General features: G+C 39.1%; 1 protein-coding gene across 4 annotated transcripts in view; it reads left to right on the forward strand.

Annotated features, from left to right (window-relative positions):
* Window positions 1–16,452, forward strand: part of RAB28 (RAB28, member RAS oncogene family) — a 124,763-nt gene that overhangs the window by 27,839 nt on the left and 80,472 nt on the right. For all 4 annotated transcript variants that reach the window (XM_062213091.1, XM_062213092.1, XM_062213089.1 and 1 more), the window contains exon 4: window positions 4,052–4,181. In XM_062213091.1, the coding sequence (XP_062069075.1) occupies window positions 4,052–4,181 (130 nt within the window). The remainder of the gene's footprint in view (window positions 1–4,051; window positions 4,182–16,452) is intronic.

Raw genomic sequence — 16,452 nt, forward strand, 5'->3', positions numbered from 1 at the left:
GCAGGGGCCCAAGGACTTGGGCCATCCTCTACTGCTTTCCCAGGCCACAGCAGAGAGCTGGATTGTAAGTGGAGCAGTCGGAACTAGAACCAGCTCCCATATGGGATGCCGGCACTTCAGGCCAGGGCATTAACCCGCTGCGCCACAGTGCCGGCCCCAGAAACTTAATTAACTTTAAAGAAGCACCCAAGAATGATACATCTTTTGGGAGCACTTAGACATAATTATAATACAATTGTTTGAGGACAGAGGTCCTGCATGGGAAGTTAGTGCACAGTGACTCCTGTTGTTAATTTAACAATTCACACTCTTATGTATGACATCAGTGATCACCTGAGGCTCTTGACATGAGCTGCCTAGGCTATGGAAGCCTTTTGAATCCACAGATTCTGTCAGTATTTATTTATTTATTTTTTATTTGACAGGTAGAGTTATAGATAGTGAGAGAGAGACAGAGAGAAAGGTCTTCCTTCCATTGGTTCACTCCCCAAATGGCCACCACGGCCAGCGCTGCACCCATTCGAAGCCAGGAGCCAGGTGCTTCTTCTTGGTCTCCCATGCAGGTGCAGGGGCCCAAGCACTTGGGCCATCCTCCACTGCCCTCCCGGGCCACAGCAGAGAGCTGGACTGGAGGAGGAGCAACCGGAACTAGAACCCGGCGCCCATATGGGATGCCGGTGCCACAGGCAGAGAATTAGCCAAGTGATCCACCCACTGGCCCCCTGTCAGTATTTAGACAAGGCCATAGCAAAGTGGAAATTCTCTCCTCCCTTCAAAGAAAAGTACTTCCTTCTTTGACTTCTTTCCACTGGGGTTTCACCCAACGAGGTCCTTCATGTAGGACATTTTTTGCCACAGTGTCTTGGCTTTCCATGCCTGAAATGTGGAGCTTTATTCTTAATGAGGAAAGTGAAGTTATGCTCATTATTTCAGATAATTTTGAATTGGGTATTATTTCAATTCATCTTGGGAGGCCGAAATGTGAGAGTACTTAAAATAAAAAAAAGTTCAGAGGCTGTCATTATGACATGGTGGGTTGGGCTGCCGCCTCTGACTCCATCATAACCATATAGGTGCCAGTTCAGGCCCCAGCTGTTCCACTTCCCATGCAACTTTCCACTGGTGCGCATGGTGGGGGGTGGTGGAGGGCCCTTGCACCCATGTGGGCAGCCTGGATAGGGCTTCTGGCTCCTAGCTTCAGCCTGACCCAGCCCGACAGTTGCGGCCATTAGGGGGTGAGCTGGTGGATAGAGGATCTCTCTTGCTTGCTCGCTCTCTCTCTCTCCTTCCCTCACTACCCCCTCCCTCTTTGTTTCTGTAACTCTGGCTTTAAAATAAATTAAATGCATCTTAAAAAAAAAAAAACAAAAAACAAAACAGGCCCGCGCCGCAACTCAATAGGCTAATCCTCTGCCTTGCGGCGCCAGCACACCGGGTTCTAGTCCCGGTCGGGGCACCAATCCTGTCCTGGTTGCCCCTCTTCCAGGCCAGCTCTCTGCTGTGGCCAGGGAGTACAGTGGAGGATGGCCCAAGTGCTTGGACCCTGCACCCCATGGGAGACCAGGAGAAGCACCTGGCTCCTGCCATCGGATCAGCGCGGTGTGCCAGCCGCAGCGCACTGGCCGCAGCGGCCATTGGAAGGTGAACCAACAGCAAAAGGAAGACCTTTCTCTCTGTCTCTCTCTCACTGTCCACTCTGCCTGTCAAAAAAACAAAAAACAAAAAACAAAAAAAACCAACCAAACAAAAAAAAAAAACCAGGTTCATGGAAAATTGCATTGGGTTTTATTTTTAAGATTATTTATTTATTTATTTAAAAGACAGAATTACAGGGAGAGAGAGAGAAGTTTTTTCATCCAGTGGTTCTCTCCCTAAATGGCTGCTACAGCTGGAGCTGAACCTATCTGAAGTCAGGAGCCAGGAGCTTCCTCTGGGTCTCCCAGGTGGATGCAAGGGCTCAGGTACTTGGGCCAACCTACTCTGCTCTTCCAGGCACATTATCAGGGAGCGGGAATGGAAATGGAGCAATCATAACTTGAACTGTTGCCCATATGGGATGCCAGTGCTGCAGGCCAGGGCTTCAACCCACTGCGCCACAGCACCAGCCTCTATGCATTGGCTTTAAATTCTATTTCTCATGAACTTTTTTGAAGTATCCTATAGATTTCTAAGTTACTGAAATGAATCAAATGATTTTGCTTAAAAATCGTATAATATAATATTTAAATTGAAAGGGATCTTAGAGACTAACTCAAAGATCTAACTTTGCCAACAAGGAACTTGAGACCCAGAGAAGTCAAGTGACTTGGGGGCCACTATGATTTAGTAAAACACTGTAGTTCGGAAGGTCAGTTCAGTAGTATGTTAGAGCTGCTTATTCTAGCTTCAGAGTTAACTGTTAAATTTTTAATAATTTTTTGAGTAGGTTATTGAATATATTCATGATTAAAATTTTATAGAAACTTATAAATTACTTATAAAACAAAGATATATGCTCAAAATGCATCCCTGATTATTTTACTGTATATTTCTGTTGCCTATGCTCGTGACGGCATTTGTCTTTATACCTGTGGAGGTGCTATTTAATGGCATCCTATCTAACTCCATGCTAAATGATGTTACATTGATATCTTAAAAAGTAAATGGAGGAGTATTTACACCATGGAAATTGGCAGACATTACCACTAATATTTCCAACCCTATTCCTGGAGCCCCAAGCCAATTGATTAATACTCAGCAGCATATCACTGGCTATAACTACTGTGCTGCTTACATTTCTGTTTATGTGTCTGATTTTGCTGAAAGACTGAGTTCCTTGAGGTTTGGAACTTAATATCCTTAGCACCCTGCACATGCTTGGTGTGTAGTTAACAAATATTTTTAGTTATTTAGTCTTTGATTCATATCTTGGCTCCATCACTTAAACTACCAATATTACTTTGGTTATTTTAACTTCTATTAGTAAAATGATAATAATACCAACCTTTCTTGATTATTGGGAGACTTAATGAAAAGACCTAGAAAGTGTCTGATACTCAATAGGCACAAAAAAAAGTGGTTGACTTCTATTATGCTATCCCAAGAAGTAGGCATAAATGCAATTAAGTTCCAGGCTTACTGTGTATGCAGAGCTTTGTATTAAGTGTTTAACCACAAACTGGATGAGAATCAAGAATGTGGTGCTGTTATTTTTGTGTGTGTATATACTTCTCTTCCTTCCCACACAAAATAATGGGATAAATTAAAAGAAAATGATATATAAGAGGCAGGAAGCAATCCTTCTGTTATATTTGGCTTTTCTCTCACTCTTATTACCGTATCATGTCCAGTTTTTCATTGTTCATTTTAAAGAAGATGTCAGAAAACTATATGTAGTTTGTCCTGGGAAGAAGCAGCAACTATGATTAAAGGGATAGAAAATAGGCCCTTGGAGGCAAGTTTAAGGAACTGAGTTATTTACTCTGGAAAGGAGATGGTAAATGAGTTACTTAACTATCTTCAAGTATATGAAGGGTTACTATAAGGAGGATACTCTTCAAGTTGTCTCTAAATGCACAGAGGACTAAAAGAGGAAATTGACATTTCATTTAAAGAAAATTATGTTAAACACTGAAATTGACTATCAAGGGATATCATGGAATCTTCATTTCTGAAAATATTTAAAAAGAGTAGCAGCAGATGTTTATTTATTGAAAGATTTATGAAGGTGAGAGGATTGTGGAGTTTGCAACCTTTTCTACTTCTGTGAAACAATTTTCTTATATTTACTTAATTTACTAAGCATATCCCAGATATCTTACTAGGAAACCACTTAAAATTTTGATAGAGTTAAACCTTAGCATACAATTTATCTTAATTGCTGTGTTTATCTTGGATAAAAACATTCAATATTTTTTGGCTGGTATAACTAACTTAAATTGAAGTCAGTTTATATATAAAATACTCCATATTTTTATTTTTGCCCTCGACAAGTCTGAAACATTACTCAGAGTATTAGTTACTAATTTTTTAAGTAATGTATTACAAATATTCTGTAACTCTTTTGTGACAGGGAATCCTGTTGGTATATGATATTACAAATTATCAAAGTTTTGAGAATTTAGAAGATTGGTATGCTGTGGTGAAGAAAGTGAATGAGGAGTCGGAAACTCAGCCACTGGTTGCCTTGGTAGGCAATAAAAGTAAGTTATTAAATACTTATTTACTTATTTGCTGTTGTGGGTGAATGTTTATATATACCTCTCTTCCCCCAATTCTTTGCCCCTATTCATATAGTGTAGCTCTAGTCCCTGGTGTTACAGTTTTTGGAGGTGGGGCTTTTGGGAGATAATTAGGTAATGATAGTGGAGTCTTTATGAATGCATTAATAACGACTAAGAGACATGAGAAAGCAGATCTTTCTATCCCCGTCATGTGAGGATACAACAAGAAGGTCACAATCTGCAAGTCAGGAAGAGGCTGCGCCCTAGACACTGAATGTACCAGCATCTTGATCTTGGACTTCCTTATCTTTAGAACTGTGGAAAAAAATAATGCTTGTTGTTTGGGCCTGAACTGAGAGCTTATTTTGTTATAACAGCCTGACCTGAGAACTTACTGGTATATTTGTATATCCTGTCGTTTTATTCCTGAAAAAAAAAAGAAAAAGATTTGCTAGTTAGGAGCAACTTTTCTGGGTTGAGTAAAGTGTTTGAGTAGAAAATTCCTAAGGGTGTGTCCAGTCTTTACAATAACTGTTTTGATGCGTGGTCTGTCATTAACTGCTCTGCTGCTTTGGCCTTTCCTGTGACGGTAGGTAAGATCAGTTCTGACTGTGTATTTTGGCTTCCTGTGGTCTAAGGAAACAGTGTGAACTATTAAGAACAGCAACACAGCTGCAGATTTTATGATGTTGCATTGCAGCTTCAGCTCTCTCCCAGAGGTTTTGAGAGATACATCTCATTAAAGGATCCCTTATTTTAAGGAAGGAGGCAGTGTCTGGTTGGGATTTTATATGCATTGTGTCTTGTTCCCATTACTTGTCAATTTTTTTTTCCTGCACTTTTGGGTTTGGTATGAAATATAGACACTTTCTTTGAGAAAGAATATATTATATTAGGGAGAGTAGCAGTTGTAGGATAGAAATAGATTTCTGACATGTATTTCTTGGGCTATACATATATAAAAATCATAAAACCAAATTCAGTACAGGACTATTTGGTTCACTATTATTTGCACTACAGAAACAGAAAAGGAGACATTAATAAGGTTTTTTTTTTTTAAATACATGAAATATTATGATATGACCTGAGCTGCTCTGATTTACTTGATATCAGGAAAAGAGAAAATGAATTTAAAGTATACCATGGAGGATTTAGGACAGGAACTGTTTTCTGACTGTAATCATTGTTAAATCAATACCCATGTTCATTACCAAGAGAATCATCTTCTCTAGAAGTCTTTAAAGATACAATATTTTTTTCTCTATGATTATTTAGGAAATAGTGCTTCCTAAAGGACCATACCAGGATTTCGGCATCACGTGGTTTTGTGCACTGAGATGAACATTTATGAAATCCAAGCCTTAATTTAAAACAGTTATATAACAGGTGTAATGTCATTTTTCTGAAGCATTGAAAATAAACAAACATTATATACTCTCCAGAGTACAGCATTACATATCAAAAAATGGCATGGTATGAGTAGAAATTGTAGTTTCTTTTAAAGCTTTAGTTAAATTTTACTCATCTATTATGTGTGTAATTCTTTAAAACTGAATCAAATGCTTTTAAGTTGTTTGAAATACCCTTTTCTAAATTGTAAGTTTTGATTAGCATAGATTCTATTTCAGGGTGCAGCTTTTTATTTTAAGAGATCATTTCTTAGTCTGTTTTCATGTTACCAGAACACTTATTTATATTATGGTTGAATTTGTGCTTAATTGGAGGTTTCCTACCACCTATGGAAAATTATAGAGTAGTGGAGGGAAGGGGTTGGGATTTGTTTTCATTTCTTTCTGGATATGCAACCACCATCTGAGATAATGGTGTAGGGGTGCATAATTATATACATTCTGTTACGTGTTTATCTTATCCTGTGAGGCATCCACCATTGGTCACTGTCAAAGACAGGATATCAGACTAGATGGGCTTATTGGACTGGGCTGGTGGTGCCATACCCAGATTTCAAAAACAAATATTTATATAAGTTGCTTGAATTTGTATAAAAAATTAATGCAGTGTTATGTTTGAGATTCAGTAGTGTAAAAAGAAGAGATTTTTCACATTTGGCATACCTACAACTCCTTTCTTGTATAAATTTATAATACTTTCTTTCAGAATGAGATCATATAGCCAGTATACGATCACATACAGTCTTACATATTTAGAAACAAGAGATTATAGATAAATATTTTCCTGTATATTATTTACTACATAATCTGCCACTGGCCCAATTTCCTATGGTCATGTAACGAAAGATCCTTCTGCAGTTAAGCCTATTAGGACTTTATCTCTTGAGTCTCCTGGATATTTTATGATTTGTGTTTCCAAGTTGTTGATACATTAGTAAAGTAGTATGTACTCATTTTATTTTGAGGGAATTAATTAAAGAGCAGTAAGATTTACAAAGTCTTTACACACTGGTTAAAGGCAAAGCAAACATAATAGAAAGTACATGTGAAGCTTGATCATTATTATCTAAACATACTCATCTAAACATTATACTCATTATCTAAACATTATTTAAACTTGTGCTTCAATATGCTGTTTTTACTCATCATTATATCTTATACTTGCATTTTTAACAAAGCCTATATTGAAAAGAAGTATGTATAGTCTCTGGAAACATTAGTGGCTATAGTAGTTTTTAGTCAAAATTAGTAGGAATGTGTGGATTTCATAGAGAATAAAAGATTATAATTAGGAAGTTGTATGATTGCTTATTCAACTATAGTAAACTGTCAAAAATTTGATAGTTTAATAGTATGAAAAGATGAATTATGAGTTTAGTTTTGTGAAGAATTGTTTTATTGTGTCTAAATATAGAGAACGTTAAGGAAGTAGCCAGTAAAGAATTTGCTTTAATTAGATGAATATGGTGATTGTCTTTAGTACATTAATTATTTCAATATGTGATGTTAAAAATTATATGATAATTAAAATAAGATAATTTATTTTACTGTATATTCTGTTCTGAAAGGCTACCAGACACCAGTTAGTGTTATCTCTTTGTACTATTTAAAATGTTACATGAAGTATTGAGTAATGGTTAATATCATAGGGCTTTGACATAATAAATTTTGCCTACAGGCTTGACTTTATGTAACAGCAGTATGACATCAGACATGTTAACTTGCATCTTTAAATCTCAATTTCCCTCATTGGGAAATATGATGAATAGATTTTGTCTAATGAAGTTGGTTTAAAGAGTAAGTGAGACATCGCTTGAAAAACATAGAACATGTAGTCTTTTGCATTGTGAGTGCTTAATAACTGTTAGGGTTTTTTATTTTTTTTTAAAGATTTATTTATTTGAAAGGCAGAGTTACAGAGAGGCAGAGGCAGAGAGAGAGATGTTCCATCTGCTCATTTACTCCCCAAATGGCTGCAACAACCAGGTCTGGGCCTGGCAAAAGCCAAGAGCCTGGAACTCTATCCTGGTCTCTCATGTGGGTGTAGGCTGAAAGTATTTGGGCCATCTTCTGCTGCCTTTCCAGGAGCATTAGTAAGGAACTGGATTGAAGTGGAGCAGCTGGGACTCTGATATGGGATTCAGGTGTCACAAGTAGCAGCTTAATCTGCTGCTCCAGAACACCAGCCTCTAATTTTTTTTTCTGTGCTATCTTCACGTTTTCTGAAAATTATACTGCCTTTCTTTGCTTTCTGGTTGCGGAGATTAGTAATTATAGAATGTCCAAGTCTTCATACAAGGCTATAATTTCACTTAGTGAAGTAAAAAGTAAATTTCTAGTAGGTAAACTTCTAAAAGGGAAAGAGGGTGAATTATTTACTTATTCTATGAATATCATAGAAGCCCAGCTGACATTTAGTGATTTCTGCAGCCCCCTGTGGAATTGAGATATCTGAAAGACCACTGAGCACCACATAAGCACCTGGAAACAATTATGTTGCCGTATAAGGCAACTTCTGCGAGGCAGAGAGCCAAATCCACCAGACCTAATACCTATTTTCCTGGCTGTGAAAGTCTTGCTCTTCTAGCATTAAAATCTAAGGTCCTTATGTAGGCTAGGGACCTTATCATTTAGAGTGGTGCCTGAATGAGTGAATACCAGATGAATGAATAAAAATATTTTCATGAGGACTCTGTTGAAATTAGAAGTGTTTATGGCCCATAATGTGTTATTCAGGGAAAATGGTTTTCTTAATGAGGAAAAAAGTATGTATGTAGATATAAGGACTCTGTTAGATCATCTTTGGGCCTACTGAATTCCTTTCTAGTGAATGTCAGAATGAGTTCTTAGGAAATGCATTCTTTTGTGTTATGCTGGATCATGTTGGAAATAAAATATCATAGATTTTTATGTTAAGTTAAATATTTAAGATTTAGGAGTTTGCTGATTTTTCCTAACTTGTGATTTTTATATAAAATTAGAAATATACACCTTTGACTTTTTGTTTACAATATTTTTTGTGTTCACTTAAATCATGATTGCACTGAAGTACAATTTAAGTTTTTTTCAGTGTTTCAGGCAAGGGTATAAATTTAAATGAAAATTCAGGAACATTCTTTTAATTTCCAATTCAATCTGTGTTTTATAGCCACATGGCATTTTAATTTGTCATTTTGTTATTTTTCTATCTTTAATCTGTTATGCTTTTCTACTATCTGATCCATCAGCTAGTTTCTCTCTTGACTAGCTAACATTCTCAGTTGGATAGATTGTAAACAGAATTAACAGGGGTTGCATAGGAGCTGCCCTCTTTCTGATTTATAGCTTCTTAGTTAGTGGAGGGTGGTGGTTATCAGTAACTTGTATTGGGGGTAGGAATTATCACGCTCCAGTATAGAGTGGATGGATGAATGATTTCTACTCTTAAAGATATTAACCAGATCCTTTCCCAAATAAAGACTAATAACTCAGATTTTTAAACAATCTTCATGACAGATGAGGGCATAGAGAAGAGTGCATCAACACTAATTAACAATGTTGAGTGTATATTCTTCTTAACAGTGATTGATTGTTCTTGGAGTACTATCTCTGTGCAGGAAGTGATGTTTTACATTGGGAAGTTTAAAGGTTACATTTTAATGTACCCTGTAAGTTGTGTTCCCTGAACTCAGTAGAAATGTATTAGTAAAACAAGTAAATTTTAAGTTGAAAATTTTACTGATGCTCTCAGTAAAATTATCACAAGGCTTTTAAAAGAGTACTTCCCCCACCCCCACATCCCCTCCAGTAATATTGAAGTATAAGAAATGGTAATGCGTCTAGTTTGAAAAATTACATTGGAATTTACGTGAAAGTACTTGCCTTTGTTATGGCTTGTTTGAGTCTTCAGAAATTCTAATTTTATCTAGAAATGTGAAATTATTAAATAGGTAACACTTCATTTGATTCTTATTTTGAAGAATTCTTATCAATTTGTATAACACTTATCCGCTATATTGTTACATCAAAGTGAAAAAATCATTATTACCAATTTATTTATTTAAGATTTATTTATTTATTTGACAGGTAGAGTTACAGACAGTGAGAGAGCGCGACAGACAGAAAGGTCTTCCATCTGTTGGTTCACTCCCCAATGGCCGCAATGGCCGGAGCTGCGACGATCCGAAGCCAGGAGCCAGGTGCTTTCTCCTGGTCTCCCATGCGGGTGCAGGAGCCCAAGCACTTGGGCCATCCTCCACTGCCCTCCCAGGCCACAACAGAGAGCTGGACTGGAAGAGGAGCAACCGGGACTAGAACCCGGCGCCCATATGGGATGCCAGCGCCACAGGCGGAGGATTAACCTAGTACGCCACGGCGCCGGCCCCTATTACCAATTTATTTAACAGAATTGAAGCAGGCATTTAACCTAGCTGTTAAGATACCTGCATCCCATGTTGGCATACCTCGTTTTGATTCCTGGCTCTGGGTCTTGACTCCAGCTTCCTACCAATGTAGACCCTGGGCGGCAGTGGCAATAGCTCAAGTAATTGGCTTCTGCCATTCATGTGGGTGACCTGGATTGTATTCCTGGCTCCCAGCTTCAGCCTTGACCCAGACTTAGCCATTGTGAGCATTTGGGGAGTGAAATACCTGAAGGGAGCATTTTCTTTATACATATCTCTTGCCTCTGAGCATCTAAAATTAATTTAAAAAGAGGGAGGTCTATACTTCCATTTCTCCTTATTTTTTCTTTTTCTTTTACTTTTTTATGCCTTGACATATAACATTTTCAAGTAGAGTTGTGATTATTTTCTTACTGGAAGATACTGACAAATTGCTAGATACTTATAAAATATTTATATATATATGTATATATATATATACACACACACACAGCTGTTCTTTTACATGATAGTTCCCACTCTTACTGTACTGTTAGCATATATTACAGCATTTCAGATTGGTTGAGTAGTATCTCCCAATCAAATATATAAGCTTGTCTTCAGATTGGAGTTGTGATAGACAATTATTGGAGAACAAAATGTCAGAGGCCGGCATTGTTGCAGTGGGTTAAGCTGCCCTCTGATGCCAGCATCCCGTATCACAGCACTGGTTTGAGTCCAGCTGCTCAACTTCTTCTTCTTCTTTCTTTGTAAAGATTTATTTATTGGAAAGGTGGGGTTACAGAGAGAGAGAGAGGTTGAGACAGAGAAAGTCTTATATTCATTGGTTCACTTCCCATATGGCTGCAATTGCCAGGGCTGGGCCAGGCTGAAGCTAGGAGACAAAGCTTCATCCAAGTGCTTAGACCCCTGTCACCCACATGGGAGACCTGGGTGGAGGTCTGGGCTCCTGGTTTTGGCCTGGCCCAGTTGCAGACATCTGGGGAGTGAACCAGCCAATAGAGGATCTCTCTCCCTTCTTCCCTCTCTCAACCTCTTTCTCTTTAACTATGCCTTTAAATAAACAAACTAATCTTTTTTAAAAAAGCTTTATTTATTTGAAAGGCAGAAATCAAGAAGGAGAGAGAGAAAGAGAGAGAATCTTCCATCTACTGGTTCATTCTCCAAATGGCTGCAACCGCTGGGGCCAGGCCAGGCCAAAGCCAGGAGCCAGGAGCCAGGAGCTTCTTCCAGGTCTCCCACATGGGTGCAGGGGCCCAAGGAGTTGGGCCATCTGCTACTGCTTTCCTAGGTGCATTAGCAGGGAGCTGGATCGGAAGTGGTTCAGCCAGGACTCGAACCAGTGCCCATATGGGATGCTGGCACTACAGATGCTGGCACTTAACCTTCTATACCACAGCACTGGCCCCACAAACAAACCTTAAAAAAAAGAAGAAAATATCAAGAAATATTTTTCACCTGAAAGTTGTTGCAGTGATGTTGCTTCATTATTTCAGTTACTTTTTTTTCCAGTTACTTTTTAAAATATCGTACCTGAAACACTTTTGTTGGTGCTATAATTTATATAGCTTTAAAAGTATTGTGTTTTTTGTGGCTTTGTTTTCTTGGTATTTTGGGGAAATTATATAATCTGCCTTATTTCTTTTATGATAAATATCTGATAATAAATTTTAGAAGAAATTATTAAATATTAAGCTGATATTTAATGAGAGCTGGAAACAGATTTCTTTGTTAAAAGGAGGTTTAAAATTTTCATTAATATAATATAAGCCTCTTTGAAATAATATTTTAATTCATATGAGCAGTGTTTGAGGACAAAATATAATTTATTCAAAATTTTATTTATTTTCATTTTATTAGAAAGGCAGAGAGACAGGAACAGAGATCCTGCATCTGCTGGTTCACTCCCCAGATGCCTGCAACAGCTAGTACTGGGAGGCCAGGCTGATGTCAGGAGCATCCTGTATCACAGTGTCTGAGTTTGAACTCCAGCTTTTTTTCAGTTCCAGATTCCTGTTCCTGCACACTCTGCGAGGCAGCTGGTGATGGCTCAAGTAGTTGGATTGCTGCCTCCCATGTGGGAGACCTGAATTGAGTTCTCAACTCCTGCATTTAAGGAGTGAAGCAGCTGCTAAGAGTTCTCTCTCTTTGTCTCTGTATCTTTACCTCTCAAATACACTAAAAACATAAACATTAAAAATAAAGTTCAGTTTTGAACATACTAAATTGAGGTGCTCAGGAATTTATCTGGAGATGTTTAGTTAACAGATAAATTAATGTGGAATTCAGGATCAAGATGTAGTCTTGGGGCTGGCACTGTGGCATAGTGGGTAAAGCCACCACCTGCAGTGCCGGCACCCCATATGGTCGCCAGTTTGAGTCCTGGCTGCTCCACTTCCAATCCAGCTCTCTGCTGTGGCCTGGGAAAGCAGTAGAAGATGGCCCAAGCCCTTGGGCCCCTGCACCCATGTGGGAGACCCGGAAGAAGTTCCTGGCTCCTGGCTTTGGATCAGCACGGCTCCGGCCGTTACAACCAGTTGGGGAGTGAACCAGCAGATGGAAGACTTCTCTCTCTCTGTGTAACTATGATTTTCAAATAAATAAATAAATAAAACTTAAAAAAATGATTGTAATGACAAAAAAAAAAAAAGTGGTCTTTAGAGATCAGGTTTGTGGTGTAGTGGGTTAGGCCTCCCTGTGCTGCCGGCATCCTCTGCGCACCAGTTTGAGTGCTGGCTGCTGTGCTCTGACTGGGCTGCATGCTGATGCACTCAGGAAGTAATCCTGTGTTTGCAACAAAATGGATGCAACTGGAAACTGTTATACTCAGCGAAATAAGCCAGCCCCAAGACAAATACCAAGGTTGTCCCTGATCTGATGTAACAAATAGAGTACCTAAGGGGCCAGCGCTGTGGCACAGCAGGTTAAGGCCCTGGCCTGAAGTGCCGGCATCCCATATGGGCACTGGTTCGAATCCCAGTTGCTCCGCTTCCAATCCAGCTCTCTGCTGTGGCCTGGGAAAGTAGTGGAAGATGGCCCAAGTCCTTGGGTCCCTGCACCTGTGTGGGAGACCCAGAAGAGGCTCCTGGCTCCTGGCTTCGGATGGGTGCATCTCCAGCCATTGCAGCCATCTGGGGAGTGAACCAGCGGATGGAAGACCTCTCTCTCTGTTTCTACCTCTCTCTGTAAAACTCTTCCAAATAAATAAATCTTTAAAAACAAACAAACAAACAAAACCAAATAGAGTACCTAAAATGTAATCTATTGGAGTGAAATGGACATTTTGAGATTCAGTGACAACTTATACCCCTTGTCTCTTCTGTTGAGAAACAGTGTTTTTTTTTTTTTTCTTCATACTATTTGTTGAACTCTTTTACTTAGTGTTGGTTTAACTTTATGATCATTAAGTAAACTGAAAGTAGATCTTTGTAAAAATTAAGAGTGAGAATGGAATAGGGAGGAGGAAGAGTTGGAGCATGGACAGAAGAGATGGTAGGCTGGGAAGTATCACTATATTCCTAAGGCTGTATATGAAATACATGATATTTGTATAGCTTAAACAAAATTTTTTTAAAAATTAAATTTCTAATAATTTATGTAACAAATATTTAATAAGTACATTCCATGTACCAGTGACTGATTTAGATAATAGAGCAACAGCAGTGAACAAAGCAGACAACTCCTGCTTTCGTGGTGCTTTAATTACATAATACCACTGCATAACTCCAACGGAAAAACACTTCAGTTTATAAAAGGTGACTTGTTCAGAAGAATCACAAGGTTTAAAAAGCAAGAAGCTAGTTAAGAATTATTTTATTTTATTTTATTTATTTCTTTTTTTTGACAGGCGGAGTGGATAGTGAGAGAGAGAGAGAGACAGAGAGAAAGGTGTTCCTTTTTGCCGTTGGTTCACCCTCCAATGGCCGCTGCGGCCGGCGCACTGCGCTGATCCGAAGCCAGGAGCCAGGTGCTTCTTCTGGTCTCCCATGCTGGTGCAGGGCCCAAGGACTTGGGCCATCCTCCACTGCCTTCCCGGGCCGTAGCAGAGAGCTGGCATGGAAGAGGGGCAACCGGGATAGAATCCAGCGCCCCAACCGGGACTAGAACCCAGTGTGCCGGCGCCGCAAGGCGGAGGATTAGCCTGTTAAGCCACGGTGCCGGCCAAGAATTATTTTAAATGAATAAGAAATATCTATCTAGTATTCTCTCCCAGTCTATTTTTCTAATTTACCTAAGACCAGGCTGGCATTGTTGTATAGTGGGTTAAGCTGCCATCTGTGATGCCAGAATCCCATATTGGCCCAGTTCACGTTCCACATGATCCCCTTCTGATCCAACTCCCTGCTCTTGGCCTGGGAAAGCAGTAGAAGATAGCCCAAATGCCTGGGCCCCAGGACCCACATGGGAGACCCATAAAACTCCTGGCGCCTGGCTTGAGCCTGGCCCAGCCTAGGCCATTGCAGCCATTTAGGAGTGACACAGTAGATAGAAGAGCTCACTGTCCCTCCTCCTCTCTCTGTAACTTTTTCAAATAAATAAATCTTTTTAAAAAAATTTACCTCAGACCCTCTATAAAAAATTTAGCAGGCAAGAAAGTTCTCAGAGATCCTTCATATTCTACTTTTTCACTTAATCAGAATCAATACAATAAACTACAGAGTAAGAAACAGAGATGACTTACTGAAGATATCTAAGAATAGAAGTTCAAAAGTTTTAAAAGCGTGCATTTTTATATCATGAGGTTTGGTGTTCCCCTCTCCTCATGACCCATATAATTCCCATGAACACAAAGATGCTGTATCTTCATCCTTTAAAAACAAAACCAAAAAGAGCTCAGCTGCTACCCTGTGTTATCAACTGGCTACTTTTCACAGCAGCATTGCATCTGTACTCGTAGGTTGCTTCTATTCATTGTCTGTGGTGCATTTCCTTCCCTTCTCCCTTGAACCCACTCGACCTTTCACCCCTGTCACTCCAATGAACCTGAATACCAAGGTCACTATCAATTCTCCTACAGTGCCTAACCTAGTAACTACTCTCAGAACTCATGTACTGCTCACTTCCTTCTTAAAACACTCTTACATTAGGCTTCCAGACATTTCACTCTGATGATTTTCCTTGTAAACTCTGCTGGCCATTGTTCAATTCCTTTGCTGACCTCTCTTCTTTCCTCCATAAAGCATAAGCATATTCCTAGGCTTAATCTTTGGACCCCTTGTTTTTAAATATGCACTCTTTTGATAAAATTTATTCATTCTCATAGCTTTCTCTATCAACATGCTGCTGATGTACCAACTTTTTCTGTAGACTACATCTTTGTAAAAAATTTTTGTTTTACTTATTTGAAAGGCAGAGTTACAGAGGAATGGAGAGAGGGAGAGAAGGACAGAGGGGGAGAGAGAGAGAGAACACTTCCATGCATTGGTTAACTCCCCAAAGGCTACAACAGTTAGGGATGGGCCAGGCTGAGGCCAGGAGCCAGGAACTCATCTGGGTCCTCAATGTGGGCATAGGTGCCCTAGGACTTAGGCCATCTTTCACTGCTTTCCTGGGTGCATCAGAAGTATAGCAGCTGGTACTTGAATTGTTACCCATATAGGATGCTGGCATCACAGGCAGAGGCTTAACCCACTACACTACAATGTTGGTCTTTAAAGACTACAACCTGATCCTGAATTCCACATTAATTTATTTGTTTACTAAACATCTCCAGATAAATACCTGAGCACCTCAATTTAGTATGTTCAAAACTGAACTTTATCTTTAATGTTTATGTTTTTAGTGTATTTAAGAGGTAAAGATAGAGACAAACAGAGAACTTTATACCTCAATTTTCTTATTTGTAAAGTAGAACTAATAATAGCACTACCTCATAAGGAGGTTATTGTAAAAATTAAATGTATATCCTAGAACCTTCTCTATTATATAGTACTGTTATGTGTATTGGTTGTTTTTGCATTTTGGGACACTGGATTCTGTCCTGGTTGCTCCTCTTCCAGTCCAGCTCTCTGCTGTGGCCCAGGAAGGCAGTGGAGGATGGCCCAAGTGCTTGGGCCCTGCACCTGCATGGGAGACCAGGAGGAAGTACCTGGCTCCTGGCTTCAGATCGGCGCAGCGCGCTGGCCACAGCACACTGGCCATAGCGGCCATTTTGGAGGTGAACCAACGGAAAAGGAAGACCTTTCTCTCTGTCTCTCTCTCTCTAACTCTACCTGTCAAAACAAACAAACAAATAAATAAATGTCTTCTACTTAAATTAATTAGAGGAGGTCCTGTGGTCCTGCTAAATACATTTTCAAATGTAAGTGTTTAAAAATAAAACTTAATAAATTTTGTGAAATATCTTTGAAATATGTAAATAATTATTAAAGCTTCAATTGTAATTAATATTTGGAAATCAAACCTTCTTTTAAGCTATAATTTAGGAGTATTTTTTTGAAAGATTGTTTAATTTCAGTT

This window comes from Lepus europaeus, chromosome 16, assembly GCF_033115175.1.
Source record: "Lepus europaeus isolate LE1 chromosome 16, mLepTim1.pri, whole genome shotgun sequence".
Lineage (NCBI taxonomy): Eukaryota > Metazoa > Chordata > Mammalia > Lagomorpha > Leporidae > Lepus > Lepus europaeus.